Genomic DNA, 18,261 nt, shown 5'->3' on the forward strand with positions numbered 1-18,261 from the left:
TGTGGGAAAAACGAAAACGTTCAGTAGAGACGTCCCATGGAACATTTTGCGAAACACAATAGCCAGCATGTGTAGTTCTGGGGGGGCGTTCGATTCCAGTTTTGGAAAGTCTGGCGTGGTTTCGTTCCATTTCACACAGCTGTTTGACGCTCTGCGTAACCTTACGGGGACTGTAGTCCTAAACGATAGCTGGGGATTATGGGTAGTGTAGTGTCTTCGGCCATCCTAAACTCAGAAATGTTGATAATCGCAATGATGCTCGAAACGTCTGTTTCCGGTTATTTTTATTTTGAAATTCAGTTCCTGACGGACGCCAAAAAATGGAATTAAACCAATAAATAAAAGCAAGGATAATTGTGTGTTATTTTGAAAAGAATAACAAATTAGAAGGAAAAAATATTTAAAAATACAGATTTCAGTATCCTGAGGCTTTGAGCCATTTATTTTCCTCACAGACGGCAACAAAAGTCCGAAATGATACGATTTAGAATAAAAGCAATAACTGTGGCTTGATATTGAGTAAGAACATGTTTTTATGAACCACACAGCTTCCGGTCTCCCACGACCCGACCGGAGAAAAAGACGTGCTGCAGGCAGTAGAAATACATTGCTTTTAAAATCGTGCTGTGCAACACGAAAAAAAGGGGCAAATCGTGATGGTGAACACGAATCAATAGATTAAAAATCGTGTTGGTGAACACGAAATGCCGTGAGACTGGGGCTGCGGCCACACGAGGACGAAAACGGCTAAACGCATAGGATTAACGCAAACGCAATCGCAAACAAGCTTTCGTCCACACGCAATAGTTATCCGGATAGTGTCTGTCCACACGAGACCGCTCCGTTTAGCTCCAACCGCTGGAGAAGCTGCAGTACATATGCCGAGCCTGTACGTGGCGCTGTAACTTCCTCCACAAAAGCAGCGAAGAAGCATGGTTGTCATGGTTGCCCTTCTGTTTATTCTCCGCGGTGGGGGCCGAGGGAACCGGGCAGAGTTTTTCGCCAGTCAGCGTGTATTAAAGTTTAAATCTTCCGGACAAAATGATAAAAGTGCCGGTCAAAGGTCTTCTTTGTTATTTATTGAGCTTTAAAACAAATGAATAACGACTCTATATAATATAATAATAAAATACACGGAGCCTCTCTTTTTCCTCCCTCTCTTCGGACAGCGTCAGTGTCTGTCTCATGCAGCAGCTGATCCAGTAATGAGTGACCCGGCCGACAGTAAAAATAAACATATTTATAACTAGTTTAGTTTGAGAGGTAATTAAAATAGCTAAGGGTGATGATCTGACTTGAAGTGTGTGTTTAGCTGCAGCGGGAGGAGCTGCAGGTGAGCAGAGCTGCGTGTCTCCGTCCTGTCAGATTAGACTTCACTCGCGTTTAGGCCCATATCGAGAGAAAGATAAATAATCTGAATTCAGGGTGCAGTTTACTTTGACGCGGGGTGAGCAGCAGAGGTGGGGAGAGGCGGGGCTATTGCCTCATCATTATTGCTGTAGATGTTGCACAAACAACTGTAGCATGGTCAATAGCGTCCGGAGCACGATAGCAACTCTGCGATCCGCCATTGTTGTTGTTGTTGGTGGCGAAACACTTCAGCAATGGCGCGGGGTAAGCGGAGGTGAGCAGAGGTGAGCAGAAGAGGTGGGGAGAGGCGGGGCTATTGCGCAATCACTATCAGTGATCAGAAAATGATCGTATAGGGCGCACACACGGAGCCGTTTGACCCCCCAGAGAGCTGCGTATGCCTTTCTATCCACCTTGGGACCCGTTATCGTTTCCTCAGTCGTTTAGTGCCGTATTCGGTCGTCCTCGTGTGGCTGAACGGTCTATATGACACTAAACAGTAACGCAAACGACCGAATTCGTCCTCGTGTGGCCGCAGCCTGGGTTGGGTCGGGGCATGCCCCCCCTCCCCCTCCCTACATCTCTCAGACCTACCTCCCCCTCCCTACATCTCTCAGACCTACCTCCCCCTCCCTACATCTCTCAGACCTACCTCCCCCTCCCTACATCTCTCAGACCTACCTCCCCCTTCCCTCACTTTGGTTGTGAATGTTTCCCACATTGTCATGTTCTACCAGGAGTGCAGATCTGTTTCAGAGTATTACTACTATACCGAGTCACATGTTCAGATACATTGGCTTTGATGACACACATACATGACTACTTACTTTCTTGCCGGATCACAGGTTCATAGGAGAGAATCACATCCTCTTGACTCCCTGGAAGGAGTTCAGAGGGAAACATGTTGGTATTTAGACAACATCTTATTACTGAACTAAACAACGTGCCGTATTTGACAGAGAGACAGCACAAGTCACTGAACATGTCCCGATTAGGTTTGGTCTGTCTACTGATGACCTGCACACAGGTCGCCTGGCCCTGAGGACACACACTGCAGCTCATGCTTCATACAGGTCTTTCTCTCACTGCTCCAGCTTCCCGATTGACTACATGCAGCAGCTCAGGAAACACGATACGATGTGATATATGACTTATTATCGTGACTATGAACAGTTAACTGCTGTTTGTGTAACTTCCTTGTACACTTCAAAGTGTGTTTCTGTAGCTCAGTCAATATGGTTACAAGGAGAAATGCTGTCTAGGAATTGTATGAAGAACAACACTTTAGGAACTGGTATCTTACTAAGTATAAAGTAAGAGCTGCAAAAGACATAACATTCAAATAAAAAGGAATCAATATGAAAGTAAATGTCTGTCCTTGATAACTAAAACATTTAATGAAACACATTAAAACATTACCCACAAAACAAAAATAGACGTAGTTGTGATTAGCTTCCAAATGTTGCTTTAAACGGACATGCTCACCAGCAAAGACAAACCCACGTTAGTTGTTTCTTTAGTTGTTTCAGTGGCATGCAAACATGCACATATATATATATATATATATCTGTTAATCTATATATATATAGATATATATTTATTTATAGTCTATTTAGCATGCACATAGTGCCAGTACAGTCATCATTGAGTGAGGCCTCCCAGACCTTGAGTTTGTGGAAGCAGCCCCCCCACTGATGGAGGTACACTGCAAACTGAGGAGCAAGAGAAGCCCACAGGCGGCATGCAACAGAGCAGGCAAGAGGAGCAGACAGGAAATGTGACGTGTTGTCAGGGGGGGGTCGCAGTAAACAGAGATAAGGAATCATTCCCGGACCCACTTACTGAATGTCTTTGTCCCATACCCATCATCACCTATCCCCAGGATGTCCTACCGGCCGTCCACAGAAGCCACAACAGAAGAGAGAGAGGAAGGAGGAGAGCCACAACGTAAGCTGAGTGAGAGGAGCTGCATCTGTCTGCACCGACACTGAGCCGCCAGCAGGGGGCCCTCTCAACATGACACACACTGCAGGCGGCTTGAGATTCAACTTATATATGACATCACCATATGGGCACTTGTCACGAAAAGATGAACATGTGGCTTCTCTCCTGCTCTCTGACCAGAGTCTGAGCCAGCACGCCTCGGAGTGGGGTCCGACAGAGAGTAAGAGACCCAACGGACAGGAAGTGACGATGAGAGGAAGCTCTACGTGTGTCTGTCTGTGAGCTTACTTACTGTCAGAATCACTGCCATCCTGCTCACCATCTTTGTTCTTGTAGAATGGGAACTTTCGTGTAAAGATGAAATTCTTTTTGCGTTTGTCATGGAATGACTGTGAGGAGAGAAAGCACGGGCACACGGCGTCACGTTCATGCAGACTGTGGGTCAAGGAGCTCTGACAGTGAAGCTTACAACTCTTCCTCCACCATCCAGTTCAAATAATGTCAATGCTGAATTTGTAAGGTAGCTAATGAATAAATAACATAAATGAATCTTTTATTTTTAGATATTTGTAACATTATGGAAAGATTCATTTCGTCTAGCCCAGAGTAAATGCTATTTCTGTATTGCAACTTGTTGGAATGGAAACCATGATGAGTTTTCTTTGAAACCTATTCAAAGTTGAAGTGTTTTTATTGTGGCTATTCTTTCAGCTGACAGGAAGTCAGTCAAACTCATGCTGAGCATTACGTCTCCAGTCCAGACCCGGATCAGGAACTAGCAGGACCGGAAGAGATACACTCTTATATATAATTATCCCTCTGACCCGCTCCAGTGCTTTTTGCTGTGCCACAGTTGCATCAGATGCATTCAAAGTGAAGCGCGGTGAGAAAGAGTTGAAGTCATGCCGTGAGAGAAGTCACACTTGGGGTCAGACATAGAGAAGAGAACACATGCATTAATGGGAAGAAGGAATGGAACTCAACTTCAAACAATAAAAAGTGTGTGGAAATCATCATCTGAAGACAAAAGGCTGCTGCTGGGTAATATTTGCACAGAGTCCTGCTCAAACGTAGTACCGTCAAGAACTGGTAGAATATATTTGCATATTTAATATGTTATAATATGTGTGAAAAGATACAGTAACACAGATATTTGTAAAATGAGCTGAAGCAGAAAAGCCAACTCTTATAAAGCTTCTTCTCTTACAGCCGTTTTAAAAAACACCGACTCATTTACCTGTAATAAATACAATACACCCATACAGAGGATATTGGTATTTAGAAATGTGTTTTCTTTGATGAATTACACAAACAAAAGAGGAAACTGGCTGAAGTGTTTGGATGTATATCTAATCTATATCATGTGATTGAAGCATGGACATGTGGTGCAGGCAGAACAACAGAAGCAATGATTACACGGCACCATGAATGATCATCACTGTGGGAACACTCACCCCTTTGGAGTCAAATGAGCCTGGCTTGGCGTTGAACTTCACCGTCTTTAGCCGCGCTCGCTCTTTCCTTTCCACCCTGCTGGGACAAAGTCATGTGACTCACATTGAACAACAGAGTCGTATTATATATCTCTTAATAATAATTACTTACATTTATTATAGCGCTTTTCCAGATGCTCAAAGCGCTTTACAGATACGAATTACACATCTTTTTATACATGTGAGCAATACCCACAGGAGCAAGTTTAAGTGTCTTGCCCAAGGACACACCGGCGGTGGGTTTCACCCCTTGATCATTGCACAGCGCACTGCGCCACACCGGCCATCTTCACGCCTCGAAGTCATCGAGGCGCTTTTACAAGTACACATTGGTGTCATACATGTACTGTGGACAATACCCACAGGAGCAGATCCGGGTGAAGTGTCTTGCCCAAGGACACAACGGCCTGACGCAGTGGCGGCGGGAGCGGGTTTCGAACTGGAGTTCCCCAGCACCCCCCTTGATCTGATGATCAGATGCACAGACCACTGCGCCACCCGTCCCTCTCTTTGCATCAAATGTATTCCTGTGTGTTTGTACTGGCTCCACCGGAGCACAGCTGTGAGGAATAAGGTTACCCTTTGGTTTGCGTCATTGTCACCGCATTAACTAGCAAGGGTTCCTATTTTAGCACAATCAATATCATTTAGAATCATCACCAGAGACAGATCTCTATTCGGTGCTCACCGTCTCTTGCTGGGGACGACACCCATTTCCTCACTGTCTCCATGTGGGGTGACCCGGCGGGCCTGCCACCACTCATCATCGGAGGCGTTGATGACATGGAGGATGTCCCCATACTTGAAGCTGAGCCCCTGGCTGGGGAGGCCGCTGTCCTTTGCCTTCTCATAGTCAAACAGTGCCCTATCCCGTGGAAGATATCTGGGTTAGTATTTAGCACTGAAGTCCTCCACTCCTCCGCGTGAGGCCTTTCCTAATTGAGTGGTGGGGAACTGGAAGCATATCTTTACCAGGTCAGAGAGAACAGTGATGCTGGTCCATGGGGGGTTCTATAATAGGACATGTTCTTGTGTTGCAGATCTGAAACCTGGTTTATAATATATGTGTGCGTGCAATTGTCATTTATTCAGTTGACTCCCTGTCACAGTTTTTCACGCAATCCTTTTAAAAGACTGTATTCTTTAATATGACCATGTAGCCTGAAATAAAGAAGTGTATCACATGTGGGGATTGAATGGATGGGCTCCTTTTTTATCTAAATTAAGCTTGAACTTTCTAAATAAGGGTGAATACCTAAAAAGACCAACCTCACATGAAGCGACCTCTTTTGATTGGTCCGCAGAGACCCTGACCCAGAGCTCATGCTGTGGTTCATCATCTGTTCCCGCAGGTCATGGATTTTGGCCTCAAAACGCCCGTACTCTGAAAAAAAGATATGTCCAATATTAAGTGAAAAGTTGTTCAATAATTGTCTCTTCTGAAACATCTCCAGGGACCATGACATTCACCACTTGTAAAGCATGTGTTGTTTCTCTACAAAGGAAGTGATGTAAACATGTGATGAGGATCCCATGTACCATTAGAACTACGCAGGAGTTCTGTCAGGCAATGGATCCGGTTTACTACAGCTACACTCATTCCACTGGCATATACATATCTGCTCAGTGTCTGAAGGTCACGACCTGTGAGCAGCGGCACATAAGGTAAAGTCAAGAGGGTTCAAAGAGTCAGACAGGGTGGAGGGGGGGGCATCTGGGGGGGGGGGTCAGGTGTGCTTCAGAGGGTCAAACGCTTGGTGCAGAGGGGTGAACAGTCTGTCCATGCTCACATTCACTCAGTGACTTCCACTAGTGAATGATGCTAAAGCTCAGAGCAGACACAGGGGCCAGGGGCACGAACCTGGCACAGCAGAGCGGGCCCGTCGGGGGGAGCATAGAGCAAGGTCTGATGGGTAAGAAGAGAAAGCTGTTGTTAGTTCCAGACGGGAACAAGGCCATGAGATGGGGGCTCTCGATTACTCTACAGACTCATGCTTACAGAACTACTGCTGCCCCCCATTCCACAAACGGGGGACGTGCACAGAGCTGGGCTTAGGCAACACCACTGATCGAGCTAGCATCAAACGTGCACCGAGTGAAGACTGGCCTTGCTCACACATATTCCTCCCCTCCCATTGCTGACGCTGTCACAACACGGAGGCAGAACTACCCTGGAGGACAAGAAAGTCCTTCCAACATGGCGTCTTATTTGTTTTAAATCCAAACGTTAGAATAAAAGAATCAATTTTGAATATACAATCCATATGAAGCACATTTCTCTTGCCTATTCCAGAGGGGCACATATACAGTGTGTAGGAGTCATATTATTCTTGGAGGCTATTCTATTATTTGTCTTTTTATTTAGTTTAAAAATGCAGTGTTGTCTTTCTGCAGTGAAAGTTGAATTATTTTGCCTTGTGGCAAAGTGACAGATGATTGGCAAACCCATGGAGAAGCGCCGTGTGTTCAATATCAAACAGATCCTTCATCAGACCTGCAGAGGCTTCACATCTACCATGAGAGGGGCTTGATGGTGTGTGTGTGTGTGTGTGTGTGTGTGTGTGTGTGTGTGTGTGTGTGTGTGTGTGTGTGTGTGTGTGTGTGCTCCTGTTGGTCCCGACTCACCTTCTGGTCTGTACTGGGCGAAGATGGTGACCACCTGCCCCGCCCCTTTCAGAGCCGCTGCTGCTTGTTCATGAGTGGCTCCTCGGAGGTCAATCCCATTGACCTGTGAGAACAAGGGACACATCACAGGAATATTATGGTGGTCTTTCTGTTTTCTTGGACATAGTATGATTACCTGCAACACAATGAACACACTGCTGCAGCACCAAACCAATCACATCTTTATTACATTTTTTAAGTTGTGCGATGCATAAAAACACAAAGTTCTCTTCTCATTAGTTGGTCTGATCTTTTGTTGTTTTAACCTACTGAATGCAAATGCTGACTGTCACAGGTTTGTCATTCAGATGGACAGCCTGATGAAACACAGGGACATCTCGCCCAACCAGTTCACAAACTGGATCACCACCACAGTTGGCCATCAGTCTGGATCTTTGCTAGAATATTCAAAGAACATCATTTGAATAGCATATAAGAAGCTAGACACAGGACGATTCTGACTGACTGAAATGACTTAAAGTATTAATTGTAAATGTGTTGCTGATATATTTCCTGTTAATCCACGGACTGATTTGGGCCACGACTATTTTCTAATCACACAGGTCAAAACGTGTGACTGTATGTTTGGACCTAACACATAGACTATAGTCTATAGCAGCGGTTTTCAAAGTGTGAGGCACGCCTCCCCTGGGGGGCGCCAGAGAGCTTCAGGGGAGGTGCAGCGTGAGAAAATAAATAACAATAAGTTAAGTGACACTTGAACACTTTTGGCTGTCTGTGGAGACCGAGTTCCCCCACCTCGCCAACAAGGCTGTAAAAGTGCTCATTCCCTTCCCCTCCACCTACCTGTGTGAGTGTGGGTGTTCCGCATTGACTTTGATCAAAAGCAAGTACCGGTCAAGGCTTCAGCCAGAGGATGATCTGCGTTTATTCCTGTGCGCATCAAAGACGCAGACTCATGTTCCCACTAAAGTAGGGTGAGTGTAATAAGGAGGCAAAGTTGACGTTGAGTGTGTTGCCGGGAGAATATAAGGATGTTGAAAATGTTAAAAATGTTAAAAAAATATGTGCTGAGAACCAGTGGCGTTTTCTCCTGGAGGCCAAGGGAAGCCAGGTTTCCCCTGTGTTTTCGGATTGTAGTTATAATTTTAATAAATAAATTAAAACACTTCGTTTAGTTTCTTTGCTGTGTGTTGCTGCTGGCCCGTCTCTCCCCCATTCTCATTGAGTATTTTACAAAGAGTGAAACAGCGCCCCTCTAGATGTTATGGTGAAACAGTAGATTGCACTCACTGTTGCGAGAGGAGGCCAGTCGAAATTGGCTTCCCTTGGTGAAAGAAAATTGAGGGATTGACCAATCAGACGAGGCTCACGTCATGCCCCTGCCAACCTGTGATTGGTCAGAGCCATGCCAAGGGAAGCCAGAGGCGGCTGGCTTCCCTTGCCTCACAATCCAATCAAATCGCATCAATTTAGTGGTGCAGTGACGCGTCCTAAAACCCGGAAGTAAGCTGCGCTCGGTTTCCCTCGATAAAAAAGCAATGGGTTCTATTTCGTCCCTACTGACCGCCAGAGGCGGTGCTTTAATAATAATAATATCTTGGATTTATATAGCGCCTTTCACGAGACCCAAGGTCGCTTAACAAAGAAGAACAGGGCAAAACAAACATAACAAAACAAAAGGCAGTCAGACAGACAAAACAACAAATAGATTAGGGGCCAACGGCCTTAGTAAACAGATGGGTCTTGAGGGCCCTTTTGAAGGTGTTAAGTTTACTATTGTTTACTATTTAGCTTTAACTTTTTTGGTGACGGCAGCGTTTCCGCTCCCTCTCCCAGGAGTTGTCTTTGCTGTGCTATATTCTGCTGACCGTGTCATTGTGCCAAGCTACCATTAGCATTTTGAGTTTCCAGCTTTAGCTGTGTTTCCTTGTTTGATTAGTTAGCAGTAGCGTGGCTCAGCCTAACCATGTCCTGGCGCGCAGCCACTTGGCTGACACCGGAATAAACTGGGATTACCCGTGCTGTCTGGTTTGCTATTTTGCTTAGACGTTTTTCTTGGTGACGGCAGCGTTTCCGCTCCCTCTCCCAGGAGTTGCCCTTGCTGTGCTATTTTGTACACTTTCTGACCGTGTCGTTGTGCCAAGCTACCATTAGCATTTTGAGTTTCCAGCTTTAGCTGTGTTTCCTCGGTTAACTAGTTAGCAGTAGCGTGGCTCAGCCTAACTGTGTCCTGTCGCGCAGCCACTTGGCTGATGCTGGATTAAGCCAGGATTACCCGTGCTGTTTTTTCTTTAGAGGCCAGTTTCTGGTCTTAGCCTGTGTTTACGTTTAACTTCGTTATCATCCCAACCAGTGAAGGCAGTGTTTTCGCCCCCACTCCTGGTGAGCGTGTTGCCTGATTGTTAGCAGCAACCGCCCGGCTAAACTCACCTGTTGAGCTTCTTTATTTTATTTTTATTTCAGCTAGGTGAAGGCAGTGCTCTCGCTCCCTTTGCTGGTAATGTGGGTGTAGGACATTTACATCCCTTGTCGTGTTCGGCGAGTAGGAGCATTGCTCTACTCTTCCCGTTTAGCAGGTAGCTGGTGAAGGCTGTGTCCTCGCACCCGCTCCCGGTTGCCCTGCATCTGGCCACCTACATAATGGCTCATTCATGTACCGCCTGTATAGCTCCTCTTGAGCCAGAGGACGGCCATGACCGCTGCCCCTCTTGCCTTGGCCTCGAGCATTTGAGGGAGGGTCTCACGCAGAACGTCTGCATGAACTGTAGCTGTATGCCTCGGGCGCTCAGAGTAGCTAGAGTTGCAGAGGTGGAGCGTTTGGCTGCAGCCAACGGACACCTCTCCTCTGCCACACCTCTCCCCTGCCGTATCTAGATGACTGGCTGGTCTGGGCGCCATCCCGGCCTCAAAGGCCCAGAATATGGCACGCCTCTTGTCTCACGTAGCCCGGTTGGGCCTGAGAGTGAAAACCGAGAAGAGTTGTCTGGACCAACAGGTCACTTACCTGGGGATGGTCCTAGATTTGGCTTAACAGCCAAGTGGCACAGGCACAGGGAAGTCAGGGTGTCACAGTGGTGCCTCTCTGTCACGGTGGGGGGACTGTCACTGTCGGGAGACTGTCACTGTGGATGCATGTCCTATGTAGCCGGTGTCACGTGGGTCTCAGGTGACTTTGTTGTTATTAGGTACTCGAACTGTGCATGCGTGCAATGGATATATCCAGGGCTAAAGCACCGCCTCTGGCGGTCATCCGGGACTCATAGAACCGTAGTTACAGCAGTCATTATCGATTTCTCCATAGGATTTTGGAAAATAGCTCGAAATAAGGTCAGTGGAAAACTAACCTGTTTGATAAATGCACGTTTTGTTCAGTCGGATAATATCCACATGTCTACTCTACTTTTATAATTTTCGAATATTAAATCTAATCGATAGAAGATAGATAGCGCCACTGCACCACTCTCACCGCCGTTAGAAAGTAGCAAGCAACTGAAGCAAGTGCAATTATGGAGGGTGGAGATTTGGAGTATTTAATCAACAAATAATTGTACTAAACTTCCGCTACAGCAGCAACAACAAATAAAATCTGATGACAGGCCGATGCCCAAACTGGAGCTGTGTACAGCGAGGAACAAAGGAGCGAGTCGGACGTAAAACGTTAAAGGTCACCTGATTTAGTTTGTGAATGAATGCTTAATAGAGTTTCGGCTGGAGAGTGCGTGCGGACCTGTCGGTTAGATCAGGGGTTCTCAAACTTTTAGTTTATGCAGACCACTATTTATTATCAAGGATTTTCGCGGACCACCTCATATGCAAACCGTAAAAATAAGTACATATATAAACGTAGTGTTAAAACGCCGATATTTTTTTACAGTTAATTATAGACAATCAAAAGTAAATTGAAGCCTATCTGATACTTTTGTGACTGGTGTCTGTCTGCGTTGTGTATGTTTCTCAAAGATGACGGCGGACACTATTTTAATTAGGTCATCCCAAACAATGCCACAATTGCGCACGCGCACAGTGCACTCGGGCAGACAGGTCTACAAAAAACCACCGGTATGCTTAGTTCTACTTTGGTTACTGTACTGCAACAAGCAGACGGCGCTGCGCTCAATACACAGACTCAAAACAATGGACACACACGCATATAAGTAACATAAACAATGTATAGGCCTAAATTGCATAAAGGCTTGAGCTACAGTATTGCAACTAAGCAGACAGCGCGGCTTCTCTCTCTCTATCTCCACTTTCAAAATCTATTTAAATCTCAAAACAAACAAACAACATTCCCAAAGTTGTCCTGAAATTAACTTATTAAATAAAGGAAACGAAAAAGATAGCCTACTCAGGGGTGGATCTAGAAAAATATTCATGGGGTGGCAAGAGGGTGGCAGGAGATTTTGAGGGTGGGTATACCATGTTATTCAGTTAAAATATCAATATTGTGGCTTTCCAATGAAAGCCACAATATTGATATTTTAACTGAATAACATTAGGTGATTAGGTGATCAGCGCCAGAGTATTTTTGTTGGGTAATCTATGGTAGGGCTAACCCATAGAGAGGTGGGGGCGGGGCTCAAGTCAGTATTTGCAATTTAATTACATACACGCTCCCCTTGACAGTGAAACGCCACGCGTGAGGTTTAGATTATTTCCCGTCTCAATCTAAATTGAACTGTATGAAATAAAAAGGCACATTTGTCTTGTAGTAAATAAAAAGGGCGACCTGGAGCCAATCCTGCAATTTCCCCACAAGTGAAAGAGTTGACATGCTGAAAACCCAACCCCTGCAGGGGGGTCTGGGGGGATTCTCCCCCAGGAGATTTTTTGAAATACTAAGTATTCTCCGTCGGGACTTCCTGCAACAACACCACGCCGTTATCTTGATTCTGATTGGCCAGAAGAGATTATCAAAGATGTTCTATTGAGAAGACGATCACTACGTGACAAAAGTTTTCAAAACCGTTTCTAGTCTTCGGTATTTCCAAACTGTGGGGAAGAGCCGGGACGCCAAACCGACAGTGCCACACACTGCAGTTCATATAGTGGCCGATAACTGCATCCATCCATCCATCCATCCATCCATCCATCCATCCATCCATCTTCTCCCGCTTATCCGTGGTCGGGTCGCGGGGTAGCAGTTCCAGCAGAGAGCCCCAAACTTTCTTTTCCCTGGCCACATCAACCAGCTCTGACTGGGGGATCCCAAGGCGCTCCCAGGCCAGCGAAGAGATATAATCCCTCCACCTGGTCCTAGGTCTACCCCTTGGTCTCTTCCCAGCTGGACGTGCCTGGAACACCTCCCTAGGGAGGCGCCCAGGTGGCATCCTAACTAGGTGCCCGAACCACCTCAACTGGCTCCTTTCGACGCGAAGGAGGAGCGGCTCAACTCCGAGTCCCTCCCTGATGACCGAACTTCTCACCTTATCCCTAAGGGAGACACCAGCCACCCTGTGGAGAAAACCCATCTCGGCCACTTGTATCCGCGATCTCGTTCTTTCGGTCATGACCCATCCTTCATGACCATAGGTGAGGGTAGGAACGAAAATGACCCGGTAGACAGAGAGCTTTGCCTTCTGGCTCAGCTCCCTTTTCGTCACAACGGTGCGGTAAAGCGACTGCAGTACCACTCCCGCTGCTCCGATTCTCCGGCCCATCTCACGCTCCATTGTTCCCTCACTCGAGAACAAGACCCCGAGATACTTGAACTCCTTCACTTGGGGTAAGGACTCATTCCCTACTTGGAGTGGACAGTCCATCGGTTTCCTGCTGAGAACCATGGCCTCAGATTTGGAGGTGCTGATCCTCATCCCAGCCGCTTCACACTCGGTTGCGAACCGATTCAGTGAGTGCTGAAGGTCGCAGACCGATGAAGCCATCAGAACCACATCATCTGCAAAAAGCAGTGGTGCAATCCTTAGTCCACCGAACTGCAGACCCCCTCCCCCACGACTACGCCTCGAAATCCGATCCATGTATATTACAAACAGGATTGGTGACAAAGCGCAGCCCTGGCGGAGGCCAACCCTCACCGGACATGGGTCCGACTTACTGCCGAGGACCCGGACACAGCTCTCGCTTTGGGAGTACAGAGATTGGATGGCCCTGAGTAGAGACCCCCTCACCCCATACTCCCGCAGCACCTCCCACAGTAACTCCCTGGGAACTAGGTCATACGCCTTCTCCAAGTCTACAACACACATGTAGACCGGATAAGCGTACTCCCAGGCCCCCTCCAGGATCCTTGCGAGAGTAAAAAGCTGATCTGCCGTTCCACGACCAGGACGGATTGTTCCTCCTCAATCTGAGGTTCGACAATCGGCCTGAACCTCCTTTCGAGTACCTTAGAGTGAACTTTCCCGGGGAGGCTGAGTAGTGTGATGCCTCTGTAATTGGCACACACCCTCTGATCCCCCTTTTTGAAAAGGGGAACCACCACCCCGGTCTGCCACTCCTTCGGTACTGTTTCTGACTTCCACGCAATGTTGACGAGACGTGTCAACCATGACAGTCCCTCAACACCCAGAGCCTTCAGCATTTCCAGGCGGATCTAATCCACCCCCGGGGCTTTGCCACTGTGGAGTTGTCTCCATGTCTTCTCCGAACTTCTCCCACACCCGCTGCTTTGCCTCGGCCACGGATGAGGCTGCTGCCCTTCGGGCCTGTCGGTACCTTGCCACTGCTTCGGGAGTCCCCCGGGATAACAAATCCCTGAAGGCCTCCTTCTTCAGTCGGACGGCTTCCCTGACCACCGGTGTCCACCAGGAGGTTCGAGGGTTACCGCCCCTTGAGGCACCTAGGACCTTGAGACCACAGCTCCCCGCCGCGGCTTCGGCAATAGAGGCTTTGAACACCGACCACTCTGGTTCAATGTCCCCAACCTCTACAGGAATGCCCGAAAAGCTGCGGTGCGAGTTGAAGGCCTCCTGAACTTGGGCGTCCTCCAGACGTTCCCAGTTCACCCGAACTACACGTTTGGGCATACCAGGTCTATCCAGAGGCTTCCCCCACCACTCGACCCAACTCACCACCAGATGGTGATCAGTTGACAACTCCGCCCCTCTCTTTACCCGAGTGTCCAAAACATACGGCCTCAGGACCGATGAAACGATAACGAAATCGATCATGGACCTTCTGCCTAGGGTGCTCTGGTACCACGTACACTTATGACAGTGTGCGGAAAAGGACACGTCCCACCGTCCGGGAAGTGTTATTTACAATATCGGACAAGTAGATCTTTCAATTGACTTGTCCGGCAGACAAATTCGTCCGGATTTATTTTATTTTATTTATCTTTGTCAAACTTTCTTGTGTTCTTTCTCGAACACGTAATGAAGGTTATTAAGCGTTTTAGCTCCTGTGTTGTTAATATTGACCGCCATTTCCTTTATGAAGTAAAGCAGCCTCCCTGTCTGTGTCCTCGCGCTGTCCTCACATCCCCGGACCCCCAGACTCGGAGGAGCACAGGGATGTCAGTATTGTTTATGAAGCAGGGTATAGAAAGTACATTATTGAAATGAAAATACTATGTATTTACTTTTACGAACAGTGAGCAGCTGGGCAGCTGCAGCATGTGTATTGCAGGACATGTGTAAGCGTGCAAGCGTCTTTGAGTTGTAGAAAAGCGCTAGGCCTATAGGCTATAAATATAATGTATTATTATTATTAGGCCTATGTGTTGGACATGTGTGGTTGGACTGTGTCTCACAGGCAGGTTGCAGTGTAACATCAGAGGACACTGGGCCAATTGTACATTCTCAAACTGCACCACTTAGAACTAACTAAACAATGCAGAGATCATTTTTATATAATTGTATTCAATAACCGTAAGAAATTCAACAGTATGAAGTGATTTGTAAATAGGAATACAGATTTGACTTTTTCCCAGTTTGTCATGGGACTTATTTACCCTCTCAAAGAACCGGAATCGAGAACCGAAAATAACCGGAATCGTTAAAATCCAGACGATACCCAACCCTATGTGTGATGCAGTAAAATCTTACCGCTTACTTACGTTAGCGGTGTCCTAAAACCGTGGGAAAATGTAAAATACGATGGCGAAGAAGAAGATTCCAGTGGCCCCAATTTTTGTCCATTCTGGACAAGTGAAAAATGTATTCGGACAAGTAAATTGCCAAACTCACTTGTGCATGGACAAGTACTCTCTAAAAACTTTTTCTCACACTGTATGAGCATCCTTATGTTCGAACATGGTGTTTGTTATGGCCAATCCATGATTAGCACAGAAGTCCAGTAACAAACCACCACTCCGGTTCAGATCAGGGGGGCCGTTCCTCCCAATCACGCTCCTCCAAGTGTCTCCATCATTGCCCACATGTGCGTTGAAGTCTCCCAGCAAGATTAAAGAGTCCCCTTCAGGAGCCCCATACAGGACTCTTTCCAGGGTCTCCAAGAAGGCCGAATACTCTGAACTGCTGTTGGGTGCATAAGCACAAACAACAGTCAGAGTTTTCCCCCCCATAACCCGCAGGCGTAGGGAGGCGACCCTCTCGTCCACTGGGGTAAACTCCAACAACGAAGCACCTAACCGGGGGCTTGTGAGTATCCCCACACCCGCCCGGCGAAGAACTCCGGAGAAGAATAGAGTCCAACCCCTATCCAGAAGTAAGGTTCCAGAGCCGACGCTGTGCGTAGAGGTGAGCCCAACCAGATCCAACTGGTACCGCTCCACCTCCCGCACAAGCTCCGGCTCCTTCCCCCCCAGAGAGGTGACGTTCCACGTCCCCAAAGCCAGCTTCTGTCGCCCGGGTCTGGTCCGTCGAGACCCTCCGCTTTCACTGCCACCCTTCTGGCAGCGCACCCGACCCCATCGATGTTTCCCGTAGGTGGTGGGCCCGCGGGACGGAGAAGCGGAGGTGTTGCCCATGTTGCCTTTTCGGGCTGTGCCCGGCCGGGCTCCGTGGCAAGGCCGACGAGTCCTCCTTCTGGGCCTGGCTCCAGAAAGGGACCCCGGGCTTCCTCCGGGCCGGGTATCCTCACTTCTTGTTCTTGTTGCGATGACTGCAGAAAGGAGCAATTTCCATAGACCCAGTGGTGTAGTGGGGATTGTTTTACTGGGGGGACGCTATTTTAATTAGGTCATCCCAAACAATGCCACACAAGTGCGCACAAGCAGTGCACTCACAAAACGGGCAGACAGGTCCACAGAAACTACCCTATGCTTAGTCCTACTGTAGTTACTGTACTGCAAAAAGCACACGGCGCTGCGCTCAACACTCAGACTCAGACATGGACACACTGGCACATAAATTACAACACATTACAGGTCTAAATTGCATAAGCTACAACTAAGCAGACTCTCTCTCTCTCTCTCTCTCTCTCTCTCTCTCTCTCTCTCTCTCTCTCTAAATATATTTAAAACTCATAACAAACAAAATTCCCAAAGTTGTCCTGGAATTAACTTATTAAATAAACGAAAAACAAACTTTGCAGCCCAGTTTCCCAGCTTTGCAGTCTATCCACGAGTATGCCTCTTGTTTCCTCCGCCACATCTCCTCTCCTCTGTGCATACCTCTGGGAAAGCTGAGCTTGAGCTAGCCAGGGGAACGTTGCTAGCGCAGCTAACGTTACAGCTTTTCTCGGTTGCTAACACACTAAAATGCTACATAAAGCACAATTATTTTAACTGACACTCAAAGAGCAAAACATCGGCTCAAATCTCCAAAACTCTAAACACGTTTTCAGCTTTTCACACTATTTGCAAATCAACACGGCACTTTGTGCAAACCACTGCACACGTCTCTCCACGTGAGACACAGGCATCTGACATGAAGTCACGTGTTAGCAGGTTTCAAACACTGATATTCAAAAGGCCTCACACATGGACCAATGATCAAGAAGCACGTTCCACCTGACCAATCACCTGAGAGCATCATGTTGGCTCATCAATCAGGATGTTAGCACTATGAAAAGACCACAGGTGAGAACTCTCTTACAGCAACAATGGAAGCCAACATGGAAGCAAGAGGAGGAGGAAGAGCTGGCTGAGAGGGAGAGGAGGAGGAAGAGGTGGGTGAGAGTGAGAGGAGGAGGAAGAGGTGGGTGAGAGTGAGAGGAGGAGGAAGAGGTGGGTGAGAGTGAGAGGAGGAGGAAGAGGTGGGTGAGAGTGATAGGAGGAGGAAGAGGTGGGCTGAGAGTGAGAGGAGGAGGAAGAGCTGGGTGAGAGTGAGAGGAGGAGGAAGAGGTGGCTGAGAGTGAGAGGAGGAGGAAGAGCTGGGTGAGAGTGAGAGGAGGAGGAAGAGGTGGGGTGAGAGGAGGAGGAAGAGGTGGCTGAGAGTGAGAGGAGGAGGAAGAGCTGGGTGAGAGTGAGAGGAGGAGGAAGAGGTGGCTGAGAGTGAGAGGAGGAAGGAAGAGGTGGGTGAGAGGAGGAGGAAGGAGGGTGCTGAGAGTGAGAGGAGGAGGAAGAGCTGGGTGAGAGTGAGAGGAGGAGGAAGAGGTGGCTGAGAGTGAGAGGAGGAGGAAGAGGTGGCTGAGAGTGAGAGGAGGAGGAAGAGCTGGGTGAGAGTGAGAGGAGGAGGAAGAGGTGGGCTAGAGTGAGAGGAGGAGGAAGAGCTGGGTGAGAGTGAGAGAAGGAGGAAGAGGTGGGTGAGAGTGAGGAGGAGGAGGAAGAGGTGGGTGAGAGGAGGAGGAAGAGGTGGCTGAGAGTGAGAGGAGGAGGAAGAGGTGGCTGAGAGTGAGAGGAGGAGGAAGAGCTGGGTGAGAGTGAGAGGAGAGGAAGAGGGGTGAGAGTGAGAGGAGGAGGAAGAGGTGAGAGTGAGAGAGGAGAAGAGGTGGCTGAGAGTGAGAGAGAGGAGAGGTGGGTGAGAGTGAGAGGAGGAGGAAG

General features: G+C 47.8%; 1 protein-coding gene across 3 annotated transcripts in view; it reads right to left on the reverse strand.

The window, feature by feature from the left end:
• Positions 1-18,261, reverse strand: part of dlg2 (discs, large homolog 2 (Drosophila)) — a 407,394-nt gene that overhangs the window by 12,567 nt on the left and 376,566 nt on the right. The window contains exons 19-25 of one of the 3 annotated variants that reach the window (XM_034098934.2): positions 7,413-7,515; positions 6,649-6,693; positions 6,057-6,171; positions 5,476-5,652; positions 4,749-4,827; positions 3,587-3,683; positions 2,178-2,228 (exon numbers count right to left, since the gene is read on the reverse strand). In XM_034098934.2, coding sequence (XP_033954825.1) covers positions 2,178-2,228; positions 3,587-3,683; positions 4,749-4,827; positions 5,476-5,652; positions 6,057-6,171; positions 6,649-6,693; positions 7,413-7,515 — 667 coding nt within the window. Of the gene's footprint in view, positions 1-2,177; positions 2,229-3,192; positions 3,239-3,586; positions 3,684-4,748; positions 4,828-5,475; positions 5,653-6,056; positions 6,172-6,648; positions 6,694-7,412; positions 7,516-18,261 lie in introns of all 3 variants that reach the window. The other 2 variants (XM_034098932.1, XM_034098935.1) reach the window with 2 other exon arrangements.

Source organism: Pseudochaenichthys georgianus, chromosome 14, assembly GCF_902827115.2.
Source record: "Pseudochaenichthys georgianus chromosome 14, fPseGeo1.2, whole genome shotgun sequence".
NCBI lineage: Eukaryota > Metazoa > Chordata > Actinopteri > Perciformes > Channichthyidae > Pseudochaenichthys > Pseudochaenichthys georgianus.